This window comes from Strix aluco, chromosome 2, assembly GCF_031877795.1.
Source record: "Strix aluco isolate bStrAlu1 chromosome 2, bStrAlu1.hap1, whole genome shotgun sequence".
Classification (NCBI taxonomy): Eukaryota; Metazoa; Chordata; class Aves; order Strigiformes; family Strigidae; genus Strix; species Strix aluco.
In genome coordinates this window covers 51979325-52005813 of record NC_133932.1, presented here as the reverse complement: position 1 = coordinate 52005813, position 26489 = coordinate 51979325, and the positions used below count along the sequence as shown (strand labels likewise).

Sequence of the window (26489 nt, the reverse complement as noted above, 5' to 3'; positions counted from 1 at the left end):
CTTCCAGCCATAAAAGCTCATATTTGAGTTTCTACTCTTTTCAGATCTGGCGAGCTGTTGAAGCGCGGTATTGTGGTTACAAGAATGAGCATAGGTACTTGCTTTAATCCTAGTGAAGATGTCCTTGGCCCACAGACGTGCCTCTGGTGTGGTCTTACTGCTGTTTTTCCTGTTCTTGTATCTACATGCGCACAGAACTAGAAAGATTTTTGTGTTTTGCTGTGGGGAAAATGTACGTGGATATGTTATTGAAGTGATGGATTGTTATCTGTTGTGCCTTGATGACATGAGATAAGTTTGGACAGTATCTCTAAAGGTGCTGTAAAACTCTGCTGTTATTGTACTCCCATCACCCCAAACCTCTATTTCACTTTTAAAGTAACTTACTTGAAGGAATATTAGGATTGTATGGTTTCTCTGAGCTTGGTTTCTGAAGTTGGTTTTCCTTACTGCAGCAGATCTTTTTGATAAGGAGGTTAGAGCCCTAGTAGGATGTTGGGTCTTGAGACCCTGGGTGTCTAGCAAAGAACGCAATGGAGAGCTTTGTACTCTTATTTCCCGTTGTCTTGACTTGCTATGTGAAAGTTAATTGGTTGGTGCTAATTGAAGGCTTGTCAAAGTTTTGGCTTCATTTCTGTGTGGAATTTAATAGACATTAGAGAGCCTCTAGTGGCATGGCTGTGCTTTGCTCTTCAGTTCTCAGTGGTCTTGCTGATTTTTGTGCAGAGACTTGGTGTAACACTCTGAGAAGTTTTTTTGAGGATGAAAAATAAAACCTCAAAAACTGACTTGATTAGATCTAAAAGAAAAACTGAAGTGATCTTGGCTTTTTTTCGTTTGTACTTGAAGCCCTGAGTAAGGAGCAATGGTGTTTTGAGATCATATACTTTGGCAGGCCATAGGTGCTGGTGTCTTTACTATTGTCAGTAGGTAGCTTGCTAGTGAGGATAGTGAATGCTGTAGTTCTGTGCCTGTGAATGAACTGGAACACAACAGCAGTGGCTGATGCTTTATATTGTGGTGGCTTTGGTTTGTAGATTTTTCCTAAGTAGTTTACATAATCTTACTATAAAGAATGTTTTCAGTACTAGACGGATTTTACTTTGTATGGCAGTAGATTTCCTTTAAAATATTCTTGTTACCTTTAAACGTTGTATAAATTTTATTGGGGAAAATGTTGATTTTTTTTTTTTAGTTTAGTGTAAATTTACCATCACAAAACTTGTTTTTAACTAATTAGGTTAGAAATTAAAATAAATCAGACTGTACATATTAAAAGCATGTTTTCATTGCCAAATTCAAACTGGCACATTCTGTGTCCAAACAGTTTACATAAATGAAGCTGAATAAATTGGGCAAAACTGCTAAAAGGACATCAATTAAATTAGCTCTGGGTTTTTGTATGTGTTACACTTGCTCAGTGGGCATTTGACAGTACCTCTGTTACAACTAAAATGTGTTGTATTATGCCTAAACTTTTAGTCTCAAGTTCTTGAACTTTGGAAGTTTAATGGTTTGCCACTTTAATTGGATGCTTGAGACAGGATTAAATGCTGTTTCTCCTTTTTATTTTCACTAAACATTCATTTTGGCATGTTTGCTGAGGAAGTAGGCACAAGTTTACAAACAGTTTTGAGGAGATCTTGCCTGTGTATAGTGTGTCTGGGGAGGGGATTTCCCTTGTACAGAAGAGGATGGAAACTATTTTTGATGGCACAGTGCATTTAAAAAGTGGGTGAGGATAAGAAATCTTCTGCTTTTGTGCAGTGAAGTATTGCAAGATCTCATTGCTTCAGGTTTTTGGGTGCAAATTAATTTGTCTTCCTAATAATGACATTTGACATTCCCTTTTGTAAATTATTAACAAAAGTATGTACTGGACACAAATTAACATAACCTTATTTATAAAAGTTCATTAGCACTTCTTTCAGCAAACTTAAAATAGTTGCTTTTCTTTACAGTATGAATATCTGTGAATCTTGGATTAAATGTTTTGCTAACCTTTTTCTTGTGTGATGGATGTATGTGTTAATGTGTGCTGGGGAGTCTTGCAGAATGCCTGAAGTTAACCATGTTCAGTGTTCTATTTTTAGTCTTACTTAGCTGCTACTGCTGCTTACAGGCTGAATTAGAAGTAAAATCATTGCATTTCACCACCACTGGAGCTAAGGGTACAAAATTAGTTAAGTTCTCAGTTGGCCAAGTTCTCAGCTTGCCAAGAAGCAAGTCTGTAATAGTTGGAAAATGTGCTGATGGATTCCTCCTCCCCTAGCCCCAATTAATTGAACCTCAAGAGCTGGAATATATTTCTGAAGTGAATTGAGAGCTGCTTATTGGAGCAGATTCAAGTACTATAAGGAGAAGTTCTAAGGGAAGAAAAAAAAGAGGCTTGCTTTTACATAAGTAAAAGGGCTGATACCTCCTCCTCACACCCCCAAACAAGATGAGAATGGTATTAGATTTTGCATCTCTGTTTTTAATTGCAAATTAATAAAAAGGGCATTATAATCTGCTTTCACATCTCAGGGCAATAACGACAGACTTCGTATTTTGAGAAACTGCCTCTTTTAGTGCTGGAGACTGTTGATGTTTTTCTTACAGTTGTCTTCATGTTCTCCAATATGCTGGGCAAATATCTTCTTACCTGTGATTTGCATATCAGTTACACCCTCCTGCAGGTGCAGTTACTTTGTTAATTCATGAGCTGCTACCTTTACAGGTTTGTAAACGTATAATTTCTTCAGTCTGAAGTGTTGCTTTATTTTACAAGTGTTTTCTATGTACAGCTTTCAGAAAGCAGTTGTCTGTATCAGTATTTGAGTCTACAGGTCTGTGTGGGATCTGGTTTTCTCTTGGCTTTCTTGGTGCTTTTTCTGCATGGAAAAAGTGTCACTTATTACTTTAATGGCTTAGCCTTTTATAGCAGATCTGCCAGCCATGGAGGAACATATCCATCAGACCCTTTCTTCGTTCTTGTAGAGTTCAACTTGTGAAGTTATACTTAAAATATGAAATAAATTACTTTTTTTTTTTTTTTTGCTTGGGCAACTTGGGATCTGTTTAAAAGTGCTAAAAAGAGATTAAGTTTTGATTTGGAGGAAGCTTTTAGCTTATGTATGATTCATTTCTAGAAAGTGGAGAGTAGAAGAGGTAATTCAATTTATTCACATTCATTTTCAATAAAGAAAAGAAACGTGACCATTTAGCTGAAGTTCTAAGAAAATAAATTTATTGGGTGGAGGAATTTGTCCCCTGTCATTGGGAGCAGGTGCATGCACATGTGCATTTCTCTCTGTGGATATGTATGTAGAGATAAAAACCCCCATTAACTATATATGTCTGTATAGCTACTTGTGGGTCTATTTGTGAGGGGCCAGTCATATTTCTAGGAACAAATTAGCCAAACCTTCATTTTGTCAAGCTGATCAAAGTGTAATCATGTTTTCAATAAAAACAAAAAAGGCCCCAAAAGCCCCAACATATATATAATGTACTCTTCTAGGGAGGTGAGGGGGTTGGGGCATTTCAAACAAGGGGACAAAGCAAATGACAGAAAAGCATACTTAGATTGGACCATTGTTTGGACTAAAAGATGCATCATGGCAAAAGATGTTGCGTTATAACTTTTTCTTGTTGAATTTCTTGAAAAAGTCAAAGCTATTGCATACTCCCCCAATGACAGCAGTGACAGTCTTCAAAAGTTAATCTATAAACTAGGCGATAATTTTTACTCCCTCTTTTTTTTTCTCCCTTGAATTAGCATGTTGGACTGTTTTATCCTCCTCCTTGTGAAGTTAACTGTTAGTTTTCTTCCAGATTAAGTCATTTAAAGGTAAATTCTCCTGCAAGCAGGGTAAGGGAAAAGAATGATGCTAATCAGGTAACACTTGACTAAAATTTTGAAATGTTACTAAATATGAAAACTGTCATTACTCATTTTTTTCTGTATACTAGCTTTCTGGGGAAAAAAGTACATATCCATAAGGTGACAATAACAGATTTTATGTCCATTTTACATTACAGGTAGCTGATTAGATTTATTCTTTTTAAAACAATAAGAAAGCAGGCAGGGAATGTAGCCTAATTTTTTTTACCATTGTTCAGTATTAACAATGGAGAAGAGAAGGTGGCTTCTAAAGTTGGGTACTTAATGAAAATTCATTCTCTTGCATAAGCTACAGAGCAATAGAACATAACACTGTCATTAAAACTGACTCATAGCATTCAACAGAAGGTGTGTTTCAAGCTTTAAAAGTGCTAAGAGAATTACTGCAGTCTAGTAAATACCTTGCAGTGGGAAAAAATACTTGTGTTTTGTTGCAAAATGCTGCATGCAAATTGTCTTGAAAGTATGTTGCTTTTTGTAAAAAAAATCAGAGCATGCAAGCAGAGAAATGGAGTTATTCTAAACTACTAAGTATTTTTATCAGTTGCAAAATGGATGCAGATAAGACTATGAAATGCATTTAACATCCATGTTTGAAATTCCAGCTCAGGATGGAGACTTTTGCATTACTTGTCTTTATAAAATCTGTCTCTAGCAGCAGGTATTCAGCTCTATAAAGTAGTGTTTTGGTAGGTTGGGTTTGGCTGGGTTTGGGTTTTTTTGAGATATGAGCGGATGGGAATAGGAAATGTGTATTCAGCACCACAAGAGGCATAAGTGTTAAACTTGCATTGAAATTGGTTTAGTATGCAGTCTCAGCAGCAAAGAAAGTGGTATAATCCAAAGAAGATTACAAGAATTATATCTGACACTTTGAGTAAATAGTGTATCCCCCATTCTATCTGGGTTACAGAGGAAAGTGGAGATTACTCTTCTAATGTTAAAGGCAAAAAGAGAATGCTAGTGGAAAGGAATTATATAGTGCAGTAATCTTAAATGTTGTCTTCCTACCTGCTGGGCAGTGGCTTCTTTGGTTGCATGTGCTGGGTTAGGCACAGAGTCAGTGTGTTGTTGCTTTGTGATTACTGCATGTGACGGATGATGACATGTCTTGATATGTACCCATCCAGTTCTAGATTCTTGTTGAACAATATTTAGGCCTGTCACTATATGTATATAGTTTTGTACAACTTGCTTACAGCAAATGAGAGACAACTTTCATCTTTTTGATTTGAAGAGTCTTTCACCTTGGAAGCTTCCTTACAGCCTCTGTCACTACGTGTAACTGAACTTCGGAAAATTCTTTTTAATCCTCTGAGACATGATACGGCCTCTAGTGTTGCCAGCCCTTATTTTCTTACATATTTTTAACTTTCCTTTTACAGAAAATAAATAATAATGATTTGCTGGGAGTAGACTTTTGTGTTCAGAGCTCTCAAATTACTTCTATTTCCCTTAATGTTACAAGACTATTTGTACAAGAATTAAGTAGATATATTAGAATCAAGAAAGTCAGCTATGCAAATATTGACTTTTCGGTGCTGCAACTCTTTATTTTTTTGTAAGCTAATATAAATCTCAAAACTTATGATGAACTCATTGCTCATGCCTGAAACATCTTAGGTTTTTGTTTTCCTCTTTTCTTTCATTCCACAACTTCCCCATATGCCAGCCTTTCACTGTTTTCTGTGACTCCCTGGGGTAGCTTCCCTTCCTCCCTCACCCACCCTTCTTGCCCTTTGCCAGCGGCATTGCCTTCCCTCTTTTTTCACTTCTCTTCCCCACTCTATAATTAAACTTAGAAGACTCAAAGGATAGAGAAATGCATGAAGGATGAAAATCACAATTATGAGGCTTTTTTATTACCTTTCCTTTGGCAGACCTGTCAACACTGTTTACTGTTTAGATGCATCTCCCTTTTCTCAAGACCTGTTTTTCCAGGTCCTCTTTTGGGTCAGTAACATATCCAGACATGCTTTTGGTGCCCTGAGAATCGCCCATGCAAAAGCTGTCAGCATACCAGAGAGAAGCTCTATTGGCACTTGTGAAGCAGTCTGCTTGGGGAGAGAGGCCATGCACCTGCCATTTTCCTGTTTATGTTTAAATATTTTTCTACTGATAGATAATATTTCTAATCTGGATGATTCTTCAGATTATAGAGACTAACTTGTAAATACTAGCCTTCCACTTTTTTTTTTTGAGGTAGCTCATGCCTTTCAGTAGAAAACTCTTCTATTTGTTTAGAGACATGTTTGCCAGAATAATAATGTTGACCTGGACTGTGGCATTCTTTCACTGGGGTTTTATTTTAAATACTAAATTTTTGGACAAAAATAGTAGTTAAGCATACTTCATTAGATATGTATGTTTTGCCAGTATATTGATGGTGGTGGATGAATTTATAAAACAAGTACAGGCTGCATTTGTATTAAAGTTTGTCTGAACACTGATACTTTTGAGGATATTTTTCATGTTATGGGATATTTAAAATATCTTTTTTAACTATTAAATGGAAACTACTAGGCTGAAATAGCAAGTGAAGCTATTACTTGATTTTATTTTTTTAAAGTCATTATGGAAGCTGGCATTAAAAGTGTTATTATTAAAAAAAAAAAAAATTATTACCACATCCGGTTTCCAGAGATTAATCAAATTGTCTCCTAATGTTTTTGAAGTTTTTTTCCGGAGTCACCTGGTAAGACTTTCATTTACATAAAAACTTGTATTTTACCACAGCAGTTCTGTTCATGCAAAGAACCAATACCATAAAGATGTAATGTTTGAAAACATGCTATAAGTTACCTTATAACAACCACCAGAGGCCTTCAACATAGCAAAAACGTTTCCTTATCAAAGAGCTTGACATCTAATTAAAGACAAGACCCAAGAATGCATCTAACAGTTGAAATAAACAGGAGAGAAGTGAACATTGTAAGTGATTAAAAGTCTTTGCAATTAGGTTTCTGTGCTGGGTTGACCCTGCCTGGACACTATGTGCCCACCAAAGCCAGTCTGTCACTCCCCTTCTCAACTGGTCAGGGGAGAGAAAGTATAACAAAGGGCTTGTAGGTTGAGATAAGGACAGGGAGAGATCATTCACCAGTTAGTCACAGGCGAAACAGACTCGACTTGGGGAAAATTAATTTATTACCAATCAAATCAGAGTAGAATAATGAGAAATAAAACCAAATCTTAAAAAACATCTTCCCCCCACCCTTCCCTTCTTCCCAGGCTTAACTTTACTCCCCATTTCTCTACTTCCTACCCCTGAGCAGCACAGGGGGACAGGAAATGGCGGTTCTGGTGACATGTTGTCTCTGCTCCTCCTTCCTCCTCAGGGGGAGGACTCCTCACACTCATCAGCTGCCCCAGCCTGGGGTCCCTCCCACGGGGTGCAGCCCTTCAGGAACAGGCTGCTCCAGCCTGGGTCCCCCACGGGGTCACAAGTCCTGACAGCAAACCTGCTCCAGCGGGGCTCCTCCCCTCAGGTGCTGCCAGGAGCCTGCTCCAGCGTGGGCTTCCCACGGGGTCACAGCCTCCTTCGGGCACCCACCTGCTCCGGCGTGGGGTCCCCCACGGGCTGCAGGTGGAGATCTGCTCCAGCGTTACCCTCCATGGGTGCAGGGGCACAGCCCGCCCCGCCATGGGCTGCACCACGGGCTGCAGGGGAATCGCTGCTCCGGCGCCTGGAGCACCTCCTCCCCTCCTTCTTCACTGACCTTGGGGTCTGCAGAGCTGTTGCTCTCACATATTCTCACTCCTCTCTCTGGCTGCAATTGCTGTCACTCAGCAACTTTTTCCCCTTCTTATTTATACGTTATCCCAGAGGCGCTACCACCATCACTGATGGGCTCGGCCTTGTCCAGTGGCGGGTCCGTCTTGGAGCCGGCTGGCATCGGCTCTGTCGGACATAGGGGAAGCTGCTGGCAGCTTCTCACAGAAGCCACCCCTGTAGCCCCACTGCTGCCAAAAGTTTTCCAGTACAATTTCATAATAGGGGTTTGGGAGTCTTTAAAGTTTGAGAAATAAAATAGCAATCATAATCTCATCTGTTCTAATATAGAATTAGAGATACCAAGTTTAGAAATAACAAATAATTTTTCCACTGTAGCTTAAATTCATAGGGGAAGGGTATACAGGGGGAAGTATTCTATGAATTTCAGTAGTTTTCTCAAACGGTTTCTTTAAGGGAGTAAGTCTCTCCAGTGGTCCAAGGCTGGTTGCAGGGTTCACATTCAGCCTTACTGTGATCCAGGATGTCACTGTTAGCCTTGATAAATTCTAATTTCTCAGTTTCCTTTAATCTTTATTGAAGGTAGTAGTTCTACCAATTTCCTTGTAGCAGAACTGCCCCCTGCCTTGCAGCATACTAATACAAGCATGTCTTCCAACCTGGAGTTCACTTGCAGCTTTGCAATTTGAAGCACAGTGGTGGTTCACTTGTTTCTGAAAAAGAACTTCTGCTTTAGCTAATACTCTAGTTGTTTTAAATCCGTAACCACTAGGTTTTAGAATTTTTAAACTGCCAAGCTCTGAACTATCCAGTTTTATTTCATGCTGTATCAGACAAAAGTGGATCTTTTGATCATTGAAGAGATTTTTGAGTACAGATATTCAAAAGAAAATAAAAGTCACAACAGCCTGTTTTCACCACCACCACAGTTTCACTATAATTTCAATAGAACTTAAATTTTGTGTTTAGGTAAAACAAATGGTACATGAATGACTATGAGTAAGTGTTGCTCCCAGCGTATTTTTTCTTGTATACAGATGAACTCTTCATTAGTATCCATTCACTGATCAGTTAGCAGTGTTTGAGATAAACATATGATCTTGTGCAAAAGATAATATTCTGGTCGTCTTTGCTTTTGCCTGACTATTTTCAAGTTGATTTTTGCTGCTTTTACATGAGAGCTCTAAATTTGTGGTTTTGTTTCTGTATTTTTTTCTCTACGGGAAAGCTGTTTACAGGTTTTGCAAATTGACTTGGTTCCCTTAATATATTTTCCAAATAGGTTTGCAGTAATTTACATAGCAAACTGAAGTTCCCCTACCTGAAGGTGTTCTAGGCAGCTCAGCATGAGGTCATCTGTTGTAACATTACAAGTTGATTGCTCTGTTGCTGTACTTTCTCTGCAGTGGATTTTCACTGAACACAAAGTTTATTTCAGAGTTTTCACTTTAATATTCAGAGTCCTAACTAGAATTGCCCTTGGTACCTGATAGATTGCCGCTGCTGCTTCTGTGGTGCTGCATTCCAGAAGACTCAAAGCTTTCACCCTCTGTTTCAAGGAAGCTTATGTTAATTGAGAGGAATTGTTGGGATTTTTTTCTTTTTTCTCCTCTATCGGGAATGTGAATCTTTTTTATTGAACTTCAGCTTATTATAACAGTCATAAGGTCTTAATGCAGTCTGAGCCACTTCGGAGATTAGGCTTCTTGGTTTGGGTTTCACTTAAATGATTTATTCACCTGTGTAAGTTTAACAGGTTTTTTTCAACTAGAAAGTATGGCAAAACTCACATTTTATTTAAACATGGTTGGTGTTCAGTTACTCTGATAATGGACATAATAAAAATACCCTATGGAGTGTTAAAATAAGCACATTCAAATATTTTTAGTATTAATTGTACTCACTGTTATCTCAGAAATCTGTTAAATTGGAGCAAATCTCTTGTGATAGACTCACATAGAAATAGTAGCAATATCTTCACATTCAGGTAAACCTTTGTATGAAGGGATGTTTCTATAGGTTTCAATTTCCTTGGATTTTTTGAAGCAAGCTGCTTTTAGGTTGATGGAGTTAGTGAGTCTTTTTCTAATTAAAGAAAAAAAAGCAAACTGAAACAAAACAAAAAAGCCCCCAACACTTCCCCCAAAATCCCCACTAGACACCATTTGCCCACCGAGTGGTTTAATCACTTGTAATGACTTTCATGAAAGAACCAATAATTAAAGCCTTTGAGTTGTTTCTTTAAATATGTTTCCTGCACATGTGCTTGCATACTAATGTGAATTTATTCTTCAAATGACCTGTCTTTGAGTGTTAGGGCAGTTAGTAATTGAATGGCTTCTTTTTGTCCTTTATTGAAAACTTCTGATGGCATTTTTTGTAAGGTTAACTTTGTCAAAGATGGATTGGTATTATTTAAATAAAATGCCTCTGACTATTTGCCTGGAAAACGCATTGAGAAGAAATGATAATTTTTATAGTGTAATTAAAATATAATTCTGTTTGCTTGCATTGTATTTTCTTATTAATTTAGTATTACATTTGGAGGGGCTTCCCCCTCATATTTTTATGTTTTTTCCATGTCTTTTGGTATGTCCTTTTAAAGGAAAAAGTGATTTATGGGGGTTTTTTCTTTTTATTTCAGATAGTGAACCAGTAATCTGTATTTAATGATATGTTTGAAGATTACAAGGAAGAGTAGTCATTGCGGTTATTTTGATCTGCATTAGAATGCCCACAGAATTTAGTTTCAGCATTCATTTGCTATATATAAATACTTTATATTCACCTTTGCTTTTCTGTTCTTTTATGAGAAAGCTCCATCCCAGCCAAAGCCAGTGCAGAGGAACATCTGACTTTTAGAATGTGAAGGGGAGTTATTTTAGAACAATGAAGACAAAACTGGGTTGGTAGGAGGGAGAAAGTTTGTCAGATTAGAAGAATTTTAGTCTTTTTTTGTTAAGAGACAGTCTTTTTAAATCACCAGTATGCTTTGTGTGTGTGCGTATGAAAGATTTGGCGGCTGATCCAGTTAGGAATGCATCAGAGGACTTTTTTCTAAGTGGCCAGGTCTTCTGCATCTATTGTTCTGTCTGCTGCCAGCATGGCGGTATAGGATTGCTGGGGCACAGTTAGTGGTTGTTGCTATTGCGGAGAGGAACCTAGCAGTGCGCTTTTTGGCAGTAGGCTGCCAAAGAATAGAGGGACTGGAGAATGTGAGAGGCCTTTTTTTCCACAAATACCCTGCTGAGCTCCAACTTTAGAGCAGTCCTTCAACTGACTGGCTGCTCAGTGATTCTAACATGTTCCCTTAAAGGTAATGTATTGTACTTTTCTCGGACAGGAACTCTCTCTGCTCAGGACTTTGAATGTACTCTTTTTTTTTTTTTTTTTTCTTTTTTGTAGTAAAGAAAGAGGACCTTTATGCTCAACACTTTTTTTTCTAAGCATGAATCTTCAAACAGAAATGTGGGAATTGAGTTACAAAGTGAGTGCTAATGTGTAACTCTGAAAATAGTAGCTTTTTTTTTAATTATTAAAGATGAAAAAGCTATGCCTGTAATATTATTTTATAGCCTGGGGATTTAAAGTCCATGGCAGGTTGTCAAAGATAGTATGGGACTAAATAGTAGGCAACATGACAAATGAATATAGGATATTACTGGAGACTGGTGTTCTGAGAAGAGAGGGAAAGATTAAAATGAAAGAACCAACTTCTGAGTCCACTATAAATATTGTGTCAGATAAAGAAATACTATCTTATTCCACAGGAAGACATTCTGTTATGAAATAAGACCTTCTTTTATCTAAAAAAAAGTACCCAACTTTTTTTTTCCTTGCCGACATCTGCCTAGCAGTATGTCAGTAAGCAGAAGTGTGATTTTACTTCAACTACAAATGTTGGACTCTTCTATTTGATAGAAGTGAATGTGTGTCAGGCTCCTTGTGCCAGATTAAACTGCAAAGGCTTTGGATTTAAGAGGTTGCTGTTGAGAGTGTTAGCCTTTGAACACTGGTTGTTTTTCTTCAGAGCTGCTACAGGTATGGTGAAGACCGCCCAGTGTGCGTAAGGACCAGCATAAACTGCGTAAGAAGCTGTCACACCCACAATAGATATATTTGTTAAGGTTCTTATTGGAGAGGAAGACTAAAATGGAAGCAAAATTGTCTTTCCTGTCCTTCTGTTATGACTCATGGGAGCTGCTTTTGTGCTCAAGCTTTGATAATCAGTCTGCTTATTTGTCACTATGGTCTTAGAAGCATCCTGCTAAGCACCCACTCTTTTGAGTTGGCCACAGCTGTTAGAGAAGCTCATGAATCCTGTGCTTTAACTCAGAGAAGTGAATTTAGTTCATATATCCAGGATGAGCTGAATTTATTTTTGAATCTATACTTGCATACAAAAGGAAGAGCACTCAAGAGAACAAGATAAAACAAACCAAATCATTATTGGGGCCCTGGTCTGCAAGCCCAGTTTTCCTTTAGGAATTTAACCAACATCTTTAATAGTTGGGAGCTGATTCAACACTTTTCCTAGTTGTGTGCTTGCTGCAGGATGGGAACTTTGTTCAGGATCTTCCTCCCTCTACCCCTGGCCCTGCTGCCATGGACGCCTGCTGCCTTTTAGGCCAGTTTTGTGACAATGACTTCCTTTGATGTATAACTCATTCAGATGAGTCTGTAGGTTTCAGCATATCAACAGCTATTGACAAAGGAAAAAAAAAGGCAAAATAACTCCAAAAACCAACAACAGTGAAGTCAAGTTCCAATGATGTTATTAGCAGTGTCAATAAAAGCATGCTGAAGCTGAATTTTAAAAACTGTGAGCTTGTGCAAGCAACCTTGGTGGGGTTTTTTTACATAATTTGTTCAAGTTTGACGGTTTTCTAAATTCTGTATTTATTTTCACCAGCTGTTCTTTTCATTCCTAATTTTTTTTTATGAGCAGAGGAGGGTAGATTGGAGCCTAGAGTATGAAAAATGGTTTGCTTAATTGCAAGTTCTTGTTGCTTTTTATCTCTTCTTCAGCTTTTTTTTCCCCCAACTTCCACATTGTGAGTTTCTCCATATTATGAAATCTTGATCGCTCTTCCTCCAGAACCTTGTCCCATTAGGTCTGCTGTCCATCCATAAAATGGAAGAAAAAGTGGTATCTTTTTTCCAAATTCAGGAGTGAGACTGGCAAATTTTCACAAGCAATATGATTGTTGCATTTTATTGTATTTTTTCTCTCTCCATTCTTAAAGTCAGAATATTACTACTAGCTTCCTCCTCACAGCTGTTCAAATACTGAATTTGTTCTTCCTAATTTGTAATTCTTCACAATATTCCTGGAGCATTCATCTGGATCAATAAATCCAGAAAATTTCTCTGACTATCTTCTTGACCCTGTCACTTGTATATTCTGTTATAACACTGAATTAGGTGCTAGTAACTCAAACTAGGGTGTTCCTGGAAAATTTCAAGAAACATAATTATGCATATAAAGGGGAGGAGAAGGAAGGGTGCTGTAGTAGTGACACATCATGACTAATAGAGGTGGTGAATGCCTTCTTTCACGTGTGTACCTTGTACAGCCAAAGATCTGCCAGGGTTTGGATTAATGCGTAACCATCAAAAATGCTTATATGGTATAAGTCCTTTATGTCTGTTTACTGACCCACTGTTTTGTTAAATGTAACGAGCCTCTAGAAATTCTTAATTGTATCTTCTCACTGAGTAAAAGTAATAAATAAATAAATAAAAATATTAAGTTTACTTCTTGTTTTAGGAGAGCAAGAGGGCTGTATTATTTACTGGCAAGAAGCTTGTTTAAAAGCTAATGGATGACTTTGAAGTCAATTAGAAGTTTGTAACTGACTTCATCCAAGTGCAAATTGTACTTTCTCTGTCTTGATATATGAAATGAACTGTACACTTGATGTACAACACATTGATATGCAAGTCTATATTTCTAGAACATAGTTTAATTTCTCCAGATTTTGTGAAGACAAATGTCCACTTCAGGTTTTTTTATAATTATCGCTAAGTGTCTCTACTAAAATCTAACTATGTAAAAAGTGCTTCCTCCCACCCTGCCCAGCTATTGATGATTATGAAATAATGTGTGGCATTTTTATTTAGGATTGAGGCCTTGGAGTGAGCGGTTAAGTTGAATGCTTTTGGGTGATGCTCTAGAATTCTCAATGGTCATGAAAGGAAAAGGAATTGGAGAAGAGCTAGGGTTTTTCCCCGTTGTTTTAATTTAAATGCAAATGATCAGGTACTGTAATGCTGTATTAGTCCATCTGTTCATTCCCAGAATGCTTATACAGTTTTTGGTTTTTACATATAGCCTTACATCCTATTGCAAAACAACTACATTTGATTAAAACCTCACACTGTTACAGCTCTGGACTGAGTAAAACTAATTTATTCTTGTTTCTTTTTCCTGAATTGGCTCTGTGTTTTGTAGAATGCTGAGGTAACATTGAGTCCCTTTCAGATCTGTTGGTTTAATTCATAAATTGTTGATGTACTGTGAATCTGGCTGCCTCAGAAAGGGATGTTAGGAGAATGAGTGCGTTTCCTACTGAGAACCTTTGAGAGGTAAAGAATGGGCTTATTTCCTCTTATGCTAGGCTTATCATTCTAGCCAGCAGGCAACTTATTGAAACAGACTTATATGGTACTCAGTGCAAAGAATGAAATTGTGGTTGCTATTAATAAGGTTTTCCTTGCTATTTCCAGTGTTCAGCTTGAAAGAATACACTGTCTTCACGAAGTTACAGCATAATGCAATTCTTGTTATGGATAACTTTCTTGAAACTACTTTGTTGGTTAAAACTTCTCGATTTTATTTTTATTATTACAGTTGCTCACTCTGCCATTCACAAGTGATGTACAGAGTTCGAGTTCATGTTACCAGATTTCTCTGCAAGAATCAGTGGTTTGAAAAACAGTCTTAACAAGGCCGGTGCCTTTCGAAAAGCAGAAATATCCCAGAAAGTTCAGTGGGTGCTCCCACTGAGCAAGTATTTTTAGCACTTTCTTTTCAATCGTTCAGGGAGCTTTTGAAGGCAGAAATCTCAAACAAGTATATACGTCTTGTCTAGGGAATAGATGGGTCTAGCTAGTCTGACTTCACTAATGTTGCAGGAGAGAACTAGTCTGAATTAGTGTCCTGCTTGAGGAGATGTGGCAAAAGAGCAGTTGCAAAAAGTGTTTGGGTATGAATCCATACTACTGCTGCATGCCACTTGTCATCTTTTCATTAGCTCTCCTTTTCGTTTAAGGATTAGGTTCTCATAAAGTGCTCTCAGCAGAGTTTTGCATGCAGATGACTCTGGAGCTAGTGCAAAAGAGGTGGGTCACTCAAGTGCACTTTTCTTTTGGGAGTCCCCCTATACATGCATCTGTATTACCTTTGCTGTCCGTCATGATGCACTTTGGGGAGAACTCTAGAAGCTGGTTTGTGTGTTTCTTTGGGCCAGGTGAAATGGCCTATCTAACTATTACTAGTGGTGAATGAACATCGGTAAGTGAGTTGACAGGCTTTTACCTTTAGGGAATTACATGTGAATGCTGCTCTAGATGTCGTGCGTCCAGGAGCACCAGTGTAACAAGAGGATCAGCTTTCTGTAGCTCTTACTTGTAATGAAGTAAAAAGGGAAAACTTGCATGATCAGTGAGGAGAGGAAGGTGTGTAGTACTGGATTTCAGAAAGGAAGGTTAGCTGCTTGCAAATCTAACCTTTATTCACAATAAAAAAATACGATACGTACTGAATACGCTTGCAGAACTCTGAATCACAAGCTGCAGGCCTGTATAGCTTTAAGTAGTTTATAAGAAATTTAGAAATTATGAATGAGGGACAGAGGAAACTGCATCTAAATTTCTTGTTGAGTTTTTGATACATTATCTCATAAGCGTCTTTACTGTTTTGTCATAGATCCAAAAAGTATTGTGTACACTGTAGGACAGAAAGACAATGTATGGTGATAACATTAGCAAATAAGTAATGAATGTTATTGCAAACTAATGTCTAGAAAGACTTGTCAGTGAATAATGTTGGGAACTGAAGTAGCGGATTTGGTGATGTTAATGAATAATGCTAATAGAAAACAGAGTATATGTTTTCTGACTGTTCCTTTCTTTCCAGCAAGTATTTTTGCTGGTTTGAACGTGGCTGACCTGTTTTCTTGCATCCTGCTTACGTTATGGCATTAATGGTTCTTTCAAGGTCTCTAGCTGTATTTCTGTCACTCAGCTGCAGCATGGGGACAGCCTGCTGCGCCCGTGTGCCTGGTACCAGCCTGTTTCAGTAGAAAGATGAAGCAGCTCAGTGCAGGCTCTGTTCTGTTGATGGGTGCAACTGAGCACATGCTCATGCTACAAGTGAAGAAAAAATTGATTAAGACTAACTTAAACCACTGAAATAATCCATTAAGGAGGGGGTAACTGTTTTTAAAAACTAACAAAAAACCCCATAACCATCCCTTTAATTCATAAGTCACTGCTTTGTTTTCAAAGTTTGTTTCCCAAATGCTGTGGTTGATTAGATTGTTGCTTCTAAAATAACAAAACCCCCCAAATTATTTCCCTGTGTCTTGCTGAGGTTACTGTCATTGTGATGTCCCTCCACCCTTAAGTCGTCCTTCTTCTTGTGCGTGACTTAATCAACAAGGGCTTTTGGCCAGCACCCTTAGCTTATAGTAAATAGCAATGAGGCTTCCTGTGTGTGTGAGCTGAAGCCAGTATCATTAGGTCACTCTCACCCATTACACACAAATTAATTAAATGAGTCCACTTCTATCCTGCCGTCTTGTTCCTCATGAGTAGTCGTGTTGTTGGAGCACTGAGCTGTGGAAATGCCATACTTCCAATTCATGGTGAAGCAATTTTAGCTTTTTTCCCATTTTTGTATGTGGGATGTATGTCTTTAATATTAGCGGTAAAAATGCAGTCTGAATTAGCAAAACCAAACTTTGGTGTGTTTAGTTTATCAGATTTAGAAGATTATGGGAGAGATGGGGTGAGCCTAAAACAGACACAAAAAACTTTGTTCTTTTCCCTGTGTATAGTTGCTTGATTTGACAAATTGCTTCAGTGTTTGGGAAACATGGGAAAAAACCCTTTGAAAACGGTTGGGGTAAGCTTATAATGGAAATAATTTTCTATATCTGATTGCTAGTCAGTCTAGCAAATAATTTCCTTTATTTTTTTAAACAATCACAGAAAATAGTAGTAGAAGAATATTTTCTATTGTTTAGTGTTCTTTCTACCTTATCCTTTTTGTCATTACAGTGGACAAGTAATAAATTGACTAAACACCATTTGTTTTTATACCTACCTGTCAACGTACACCAAGCTGAGAACATAAGCAATTATAGGTGTATTTTTGCTCTCTGTGGTAATTCCTATCAACATTTTTGTTTGCTTCTGTCCTGTAGAAAACAACTTTATGTAAGTTAGTTACTATTGTAATAGACATACTAAGTATGGGATTACAAGGCCGGCTGTTCTGTCAGACACATGTTCTCAATAGGTTCCGCCCATTATACATGCTGCTAAGCTCTCTTGATCATAAAATGTAGAAGTAAATTAATTGTCTGCTAACAATTGTTAGACAATCTTGGTGTGATGTATATATACCACTGCACTCTTACTGAAATAAAACGAAGTACTGATTACATTTTCTCTTCTTTCCTCAGGAAGCTACTTGCTGCCTAGAAATTAAGAAAAGGTGTGAGGAGTCTGGTTGATCAAGGTGGATTTTTTTTTTTTTTTCCCAAGAGCCTTTTCACAATTGCCTTTTGCAAAATCTTTGGACGCTCCCCATTGTGCCATGTTTTGTGGCTCTCACCGTAAGAGGAATTTGTCTTGATGAAGATTCCTAACATTGGTAATGTGATGAATAAATTTGAGATCCTTGGGGTTGTAGGTGAAGGTAAGTAGTATCTTAATAGAAAACTAATTGGAATTTTATATAGATTTGACTTAGTCCTCTTGATGGTAGTAAGCTTTCATTTGCAAAATATTGCTTGTATGCAGATCTTAAGAAACATCAGTTTTTTTCTCTACAGCTCCTTCTAATTCCATTCTCAGGTGGAAGGAGAAGTTTGGAAGATAAAAGGAAGAGAAATGGGACAGTTTTGTGGTTGCGGGTTTTTTTGTGTTTTTTTGTTTTTTTTAAAGTTTACTATATTCATTTCTGTTTAGTGATACTAGGGGAGATGTAAGTTGTCAAACTTCTCTGCAGGTATATTTAAAGAAATAATTTCAGCATTTTAAAATCCATTTACTTTCAAGCAATTTTTATAAAATTGTTTCAGTGCACAGAAATTTAGTACAATACCTGTATGTGCAAGTTTGGATAATAATACTGGGAGCAATATTATTTCTATAGCCAGGAGGTGATTGAAGACTGTTTTATCTCGCTGCTTTTTTTTTTTCTGCTTTGAGATGGTTTATCTCTTATCTTCTTTGTTTCAGGAGCCTATGGCGTCGTACTTAAATGCAGACACAAGGTAAGTAAATTGCTTTAAGTCAGACATAAGTGTTGGTATTTGGGTGAAACAATGACTTTTGATAACTGAGATGTGACTATGTGTGAGATGTGGCAGTTGGGGTGTGCTTTTCCTTGCAGTCAGTTACTCAGTTTTCTAACTGCGATACTGTCAGAGGAAATGGCTACATCTACTACCAAACCTCCATTTTTTGGTGTTTAATATTTATCTGAAATATATGAAGTATTACTCATGTTTCATTAATCTCAACTAAGAGTTTTTTAAAAAAGAAAAAAAGAAAAGATGTTTTGGAATGCAGTTTATGCTCAAACAGTCTCAATTAGAATGTCAAATGAATTACCAAATACTGCTGTATAAGTACTTACCTGTCTTGGGGCAGGGGGAGGGAGTCGGATGCATCTGCAAGTTCTACAGGTGTTGGACAATCAAACTGCAATAAGCAAGCACTGACTTCTGTGCTTGTTGATTTTAATTTGGAAGAGGAAGAAGTAAAAAAAGAAAGAAAAAAACGTGTTTCAGACAAAATTGAAGTCTGGCAACCTGTCTACACTATTTTAACTACTGTGTAAGTTGGATGTATCCGAACTTGCCGCTCATCAACAGGGAACTCTGACGTGAGGTACTTTGTTGTCTTTGGAGCTACAGTGTAGTCATATAACAAAATAAATTCTACTTTTCTGAAGCAAAACATTTCAGAATCATAGAATGATTCATTTGTAGTGATCCAGGAATATATAAAAGTCTTTATATGTGGTTCATACCTTTTTCTAGAAAAAGTTAACAGTGTGCAGAGAGCCTGAGTTCCTGTGACAGCTTTTAACATGTACACAGGAGGACTTTTGCACAGGACATATATTTGGAGTGGCTTACACTATTACACTGACTTAAAGGAAAAAAAAATTAGAACCTGGAAAGATCCTGTCTCAAACTGAAGCCTTGTCAGGCTTGTGGGAGATTATAACACTCAATAGAATGTGTTTGGTAAACTGGATGGTTTTGGATAGTTACAGAATAATAATTCAGGGTGAATAGTTTGAGCGTACCTTGGTAGTGACAATATAGTTTATACTAGGCAGCTCTCTTCTTTATGGAGGGTAACCTCCCAAGTCTCAAGAAATTTCTAGGATTTCCTGCATTGTTGAGAGAAATTTAAGTTCTGCATATTTTTAGTTATGTCCTCATTTGAAAGAGTTCACTGCTCTAACAGTATAGTATACTGTCAGAGTTCCTATAAGAATACCTTACAGTATACCAGGTGACTAGAAAAGAAAGGCTTTTCTTTGGCAGGGGAAGGTGATTTTTCCTGCAGCCTGTGTAGGGTCACTGAATTGCTTGTGAGGATCTAAATTTGTAGGTAGTCGCACCATTTTTTTTCTGCAGCTTCAAGCTTCGAAACAACTGTATTGAAGTTCTGAAACAAAGTGGTATTTATTAAAGCTTGTAGCAAGTGGGTTTACTAAGACCTAGGGTTTCCAGTATTTGGAGATCTGAAGAAAAGGCAAGGTATGTTGTGATTTAAGCTTACTGATTTATGATCCTCACTTTAAAAAACTGCACCCAACCTCTAAGAGCAGATGACTTTAGGGGCTGTTTTACTAAAAAAGAATAACTATCTAAAAGTTAAACTTTGACATACATCTTTTTTCCCATCCTTTCCCTGGCTGTTTGTCATCTTAACTTTTTTCTTTTATGCCTTGGTAAAATATGTTGAGACACACCTGTCCCCAGGTCTTTTGCAAGGTACCGCCCAGATTCAGAGCAGACGTGGCCTGCTTGTTGGCTAGATAACATTTGATAATTGCCCCAGGAGTTTAGTTCATGTTTAATTATAAGCATCATAATAAATATAATTATTTACTAGTCTCTACATTTTTGATGGATTTGGTTATTTTTTACTTGGCTTATTCCTTTTAAATATGGAGGAAAAGTGACTGTTAAGGAAGAGAGTTGGAGAGACAGTATGAAGTAGAGCTTGAAGATGTGAAAAGATGCTGCCTGTTTGCTCCAGATTTTCATTTATCTTAAGACAGAAAAGATCCAAATTATAGACAGAAATTTTAAGGTTCTGATATTAATCACTGATTAGAATGAGCATGATAAAACTGAAGTTGTAGAGAAACACCATTCTAATGGGAAGGGGAAGGGAGAAAGAAAAGGGGAGAAGATTCTAATTCCTGTGACTTCAAACATGTTATAAACTAAAGGGGTGGGTTTTAGGTGAGGCCTAAAACCAGTCACTAATTAGCTCAAAATGGGAATTTCTACCAAACCACGATAACAAAGATTGTGCATTAAGAAAAGTTACTTGTATACAAAGGAAGAAAAAAACATATTGCAGGATGGTATATGTAGTTGTTCTTCTTGATCAAGAACTGTTTTTTAATGCAACTTTCCTACTTGTATAGGAAAACAAGCATTTAATTCACTTTCATGAAGTCTTAACAGAAATACCTGGAAATGCAAGGGCATGTGGGTTTTTTTGTTCGGCTGCTGATGGGATGAGCATATATTTTTTTAGTATGGATGAAGAAAGAAGTTTTTCCACATGATCTCTCTGCAGGTAGCACAGTCAAACTTTGAGTGCATTACATAGTAAGTCTATTCAGCACCACACAAGAAGCCCGGAAACAGTATAAAAACTAGAGAATGTTGTTGTATTTTTAATGTATGTATGGTATATACCAGGCCATCGTTGGTCATGTTTGCTCAGCACGTAGTGCTTTTCTTTTTGTGCAAAGCTAGCAATTATGTCTAAGAATTTGAATGTAGAAGTATTTGTATTCATCTTTATGAATAGTGGTAACATGCCAGGATCAAATTCTCAGCTATTGTAAATCAATGTGTCTCCATTGTATTGGTGAGAGGGTAAATTCTGTGTGAATTGAGGAGCTGGCCCCTAATTGCAACAATTTTCCAATATATAATCCACTGGTGCATCAATAAATATGTAGCTTTTTGCCACAGTGTCTTTCATCAGCATGCGTATATGGATTTAAATTGGAGAGAATGGCATAAGGAACAAATATCTTGTCATTTTTATATATGTTTTTTCTTTGCTAAGGGAACATTATCAGAAAAACTGAAGTAGCTCCTCCAGAATGACTGTGTGTACGTTAGTATATAGCATGTTTTTATCACAAGTACTTTTGCTAATTGTGGTTTGTGCATAAAGATTACTTGTTTATCTGGGTTTTTTTCCTGATGTAAAGCTAATACAAATAATGTTGAGATAAACCAGATCTGATGTTCTGAAAAGTGCTTTCCTTCTTTTTTTTTTTTTCTTTTAGTGAGAGGACTTTTCATAAGGAAATATACTGGAGTACATTGATTTGAAAATAGTGGAAATATATTTTATATTCACAAACTATTAAAATAGGCTATCTTGGTTTATTTACTGGATCTCAGCTATGTTTTCTGAAAAGAAAAGCCATTTGAACAGTGTCAGAGATCATGGCTGAGGAAAGGAATCTTTGCTTATGTTTAAAACTTGTCAAATATTTGACCTTTAAATAAAAACACTATCCCCTTTGCATTGTGGGCTTGCAGCTTCATGTGGAGTTATCCTTTGCTAATAGGGACTTAGGCACAAGTGTTAGGAGGACTCTGACATCAGATACAAAGCTGACAGCACAATATTGTTACTTAATAAAAAGATAGGAGGTTGCTGTGGGAAAACCATAGGTATCCAAAGACAGGCACAATGAAGAAAGAAGCCTAGAGGAAAAAATTAAGCTGAAAGTCAGTGAGAAAAGGGAATGTATTGATATACTGTGAGGTAATAAACTGTGTGTATAGAAGGAACATTGAAAATTGCAGCTGCAAGTAGGAGGAGTTTGTAGAAATAACGTGAATACATCTTTGGATGACTGAGATAAGTGGAGACTGTCTCTAGGTAGACAAGGTGATGACACTGGGGGGTCATTCATTAGAATGAGGCAGAGCTCACCACAGGGCCAGGCTGGAGAAGAAGAAGGATTTATACTACCAGGTAGCCAAACCATAGCTGTTATACTAATGCTTTGAAAGTAGTGATTCTAACTCCAGCTTTAGTTCCCATCTGCAGAGCATGCATAGTGGTTTGCTTTATCTAACTAGGCTTTTATCAAAGTTGAATGTTTGAGAAGAGCACAGATGCAAGTCTGTTAAAAAAGAAAAAAAAAAGGTCATTTTTTTTCTTCAGAGCATTTCATTATTGTCTGTTAAATAAGGAATAGACTGCATCTTAAGAAACGAGCATGAAACACCTAGACACCTAAAGCTGATCGCTATATAAATAACAAAGTGTGGTAGCTGATGATTTTCCACTTTTAGACCTGCTGGTGTGGGGGGCTGGCAGAAACTTGCAGGAAAGAACACTGAAAATATGTGAAAGGGAAGATGCCTATATACATATATCTGTATGTATAAATTTATGGGGTTTTTTAGGTTAGCTAGGTGTGCAGGAAGGTGTGTGGTGATACAGATTCTCTAAAAGCACAACAGAAATTTATGTATTCTCCTAGACTTGTCCTTTCTCTTGCTTATGTGCTGTGTTACAAGAGCCCTTGGAGCCTGAGGGAATACAGTTTAATGATTTAGAAATTTAATGCCATTTGTTCTTATATGTACAACATGTCCTGCCTAATGAGATGTTTTTTCTGGTCTTTTATTTTAGAAGTGTGTCTGGTTTTGGTTGTTCTTTATAGTATGAGATATTTTTAGACCCTTTTCTTTAAGATAAACACCACTGATTAAAACACCCTGATTAAAAACAAACAAAAATAAATGTTAGTTTACAGAATTATTTGGCCACTTCAGTGCATTGAAGAATAATGAAGAATAACCTTTTTAATAGGTTTAATACTTCCAGGCAGTTTCCTCTTAGTCTAGTATTTAGTTTTGTCTTGTATGAGCCTTAAGTAATACTCCTGCATTGTCTTCTGGTAAGTCTTGTGTGTGTCTCAGAATATCTGGAAGAAATATTTACTGACCTCTTAAAGAAAGGTATAGTTTACCCATTAGAAAATATAATGGATATGCATATGTAACAGAATAATTTGATTTAATTTGAATATCTCAGCCTTTTCCATGTGTCTTATCACTAGATCCCCTACTGACCAACAGGGTCACAGTTCCCTTAGTTTTTCCTTTAAAACCAATGTTTTTCTGTTCCTCCAGGTAGCCCATCTCCACTTCTGCACTCTTCACACTATTTGTTTGTGTTTGAGCTCAGTCAGGAATTCCCCATTTACCAATTCTGGCCAACTCAAGAAACTTTTCCCACATTTCTGTGTGTTGGAGTGGGCCACTCCTGTGCTTTGAGGAAGTCATCCTTGTAGAACAGCCAGCCCTTCTTGACTCCTTTACCCTTTAGGGCTCTCTCTAAGCAGATCCTTGAACAAGGGGAAATCTGTTCTATTGAAGGTCCAGGGTTGTAATTCTACTGTCCCTCTTTCTTAATTCTTTCAGGACCTTAAATTCCACTATACCATGGTGTTTTGCATCAGGAGATGCTGGTCTGTTGTAATCCCAGTAAGAAAGGCACTCAAGACTCTGTAAAATGTCATTTAAAGTGCTATTTCATTATAGTGTTAGGTTTAATAAAGTAAGAATGGTACAAGTAATCTTACATCCCTTTGGATGCTGGGAACCTTGAGTTGTGCAGCATCAGTTGGGCCTCTGATAGGGGTGCAGCATACTGTGCAGGCTGTGTCTGTAAGAAGGGGTTACCCCATTTTCATTATTCAAGCTGTTACTGGATTTTCTTGTAAGAAAACTGTTAATCATTTCTACTGTCAAACAGAATGGATGTTCATGGGTGAACTTTTTTTGCTGTGCTTTTAGATTAAAGGCAAGGCCACGCAGGTGATGTAACTGTGGGGGGCTGAGTGGGAGCTGCCTGCAAGCTCCACTGTTACAACAAGCTGGCTAAGTGTATCCTGCGGCCAAGGATGTGGGCAGCACAGCCCTGGGCCTCCGCAGGTGAACTCTGATTTGGATCTACTTGATCTACAATGGTCTTCTGGTCAGGGTGACTACACACTGTCACTGCCTCTTAGGTTGTCATCAACTTTCACATTCCTATTGGTTCATTGGTCAGTTGTGTCAAGAAACTGCCTTCTGCATCTTCTAAAAATCTGATTGTCTTCATTATGCTGTATTACCCTTGCAGCAGATGTTGGAGTGTTCCAAGTCCTCTGTGAAAACTGGGCTTTATTGTAAGGTGTGTCTTAAGAAGTCTTTATCTGTTTTGCTCTCTTGATCAGGTGCTTTGAAGCAGATGTCCACCCTAATGTCACCTGTGTTGTTCTGTCTTCTAACCCTTATGCAAAAACTTTTTGACTCATTTCTTACCTATTTCAAAGCAAATGTCCTTTGCAAGCCGAAGACTCCCTTTCCTTCGTAAGAATCTCCTTGCCTTCTTAGCCCATCCTCAAAATATCCTGAGTCTTTTCGTGGCACTGCTCTTGTCATGCAAGCTATCCTACCACATTTTCTGTAATCCTCATGAGTGATTTCATCCTCTAGGATGACAAGCAGTTCAGATAACACGCATAACTGTGCACTAACTCCTAGTTCCTCATATTTCCCGTGATTCTTGCAGTTTGTGTACAGACACTTGGGACCTGGTTATGTTGCTTTCACAGAGGGAACAAGAACTTCATACTCCTAGAAAATTTGGGGTGTCTCTGATGTTGTTATAAAAATGGTGTTCTGAATTTGCCTGGTAGATGTTAGAATCCCTTTTCCAACTCATATATCTGCTGATGATATTAACATTGTCTTACTGTTCTCACTGGAAATCTGCTAAGGATTCTTTTTGTGTTGATGAGTTTCTCTTTAGTGTCAAAATTAAAAGGTAAGTGTGCTTGTTTGTAAAAGTTGTGTTTATCTTCACTGTGTTGTGTTTTCTGACATTCTTGCTTTAGGTCTGGGTTTGAAGGTTCCTTAGCTCTCCAGCATGTATTAAGCCAGATGCTTGGACTGAAGAATACAGTATTCATTGCAGTTTATCTTCAACTTTTCTGGTATCTTGTGTACTGAAATGGATACAACTCTTTTTCCCGCCCCCCCTCCCCCTTTTACTTTGGATTTGACTCATTTGACAGTAGTTCCTGTTTGGATGACTGAGAAATGAAATGATGAGTAAATGAAAAATCTGAGTTCCCAAAATGAGCACAGATTGCTGTCTGTATTGTTCCCCCTTGATATTATAATCTTTCATATGATGGAGGTAGTATGAGCTGATTTCAGGTTTTGGCTTCTCAGCTAGAGAATAAACTAGTACTGCCTGGTATATGAACTCCAGAATACTAGCTATGCTGATTCAGAAGTTTCAGGTTCTTGGTGTTTATATTTCAGTATCCTTTTTGTAATACTGTGAGTTCAGGAGAGGTATTTCTATTTGCTTTTGACAGAGATAGATACAAGGTACAATATTGCTATTCAACATTTTAATGCCTGATCTGAAGGTAAATATGAAAGTACTGCTGTTAAAAGCTGTGGAAAACAGACTGCAGTGGTAAGATAGTAAAAACAGAAAATAATAATGCTGAGCATTTAGCATTATGTGGCAAGTGACTCAGTTCAGGCAAAGCATATTTTAAATATTTGTATTTCTTCATATACAATTGACTTTCAAAATTAGAACTTCCCAGCGAAATTTGAATTATGTTATTTTGAGCACTCAGTTTTATAATTTCAGAGTAAAGCTGAAAGCTGGGTAATGCATAGACTTTTTCCAATCTACTACCCTGATATACACAAGAATGGTCATTTTGAGTCAGATGAGTTCAGCTAGCTCAGGATCTTAAAAGTGACATTGTTAGAGGTAAACAATGAATTAAGAACAGAGCAGGCATGTTGTGATATTCCCCACAGTATTCACAGTATCTAATTGGTACGGTGCTACTGGAAAGACATTATCACCAGAATATTCTAGCACAGATTATGCCAACAGTGTATTTTTTATTACCTTATCCTGTGCCTAAAGCCATCTGTCCTTTAAATCTTCTACTTGCCTGTGCATACTGTGTAAAGTATTAACTGATATTTCTGTATACTGTGTGAAGTATTCTGTCCTGCATTTTTTTATATACCATCAATTTACATATAATTATCCTTCACCTAAAACCACGTTAAAAGTACAGTGCCAAATCCTACTGATTTATGTCTAAGATGTCACACATTCTCTCATTGTTACTATTGCTATCTCATTGCTGCCTCTTATTTGGTTACATTCCCAAATTTCTTTCTGCTCTTTTTCTTTGATTTTTGTATGTAATTAAAAGCAGCATTGCTAATTTTCTCTACTAATCAAATCTGGTTTGGTTCTGTGGCAAGATTTTTGTTTTTAATCATGGCCGAGGGCAGATCTTTGTGC

The 26489-nt window shown here is 37.4% G+C and overlaps 1 protein-coding gene across 2 annotated transcripts in view; it reads left to right on the top strand.

Moving 5' to 3' along the window:
- CDKL5 (cyclin dependent kinase like 5) overlaps positions 1-26489 on the top strand; it is a 141700-nt gene that overhangs the window by 34537 nt on the left and 80674 nt on the right. For both annotated transcript variants that reach the window (XM_074814713.1, XM_074814712.1), the window contains exons 2-3: positions 17312-17547; positions 18093-18127. In XM_074814713.1, coding sequence (XP_074670814.1) covers positions 17484-17547; positions 18093-18127 — 99 coding nt within the window. In that variant the 5' untranslated portion in view covers positions 17312-17483. The remainder of the gene's footprint in view (positions 1-17311; positions 17548-18092; positions 18128-26489) is intronic.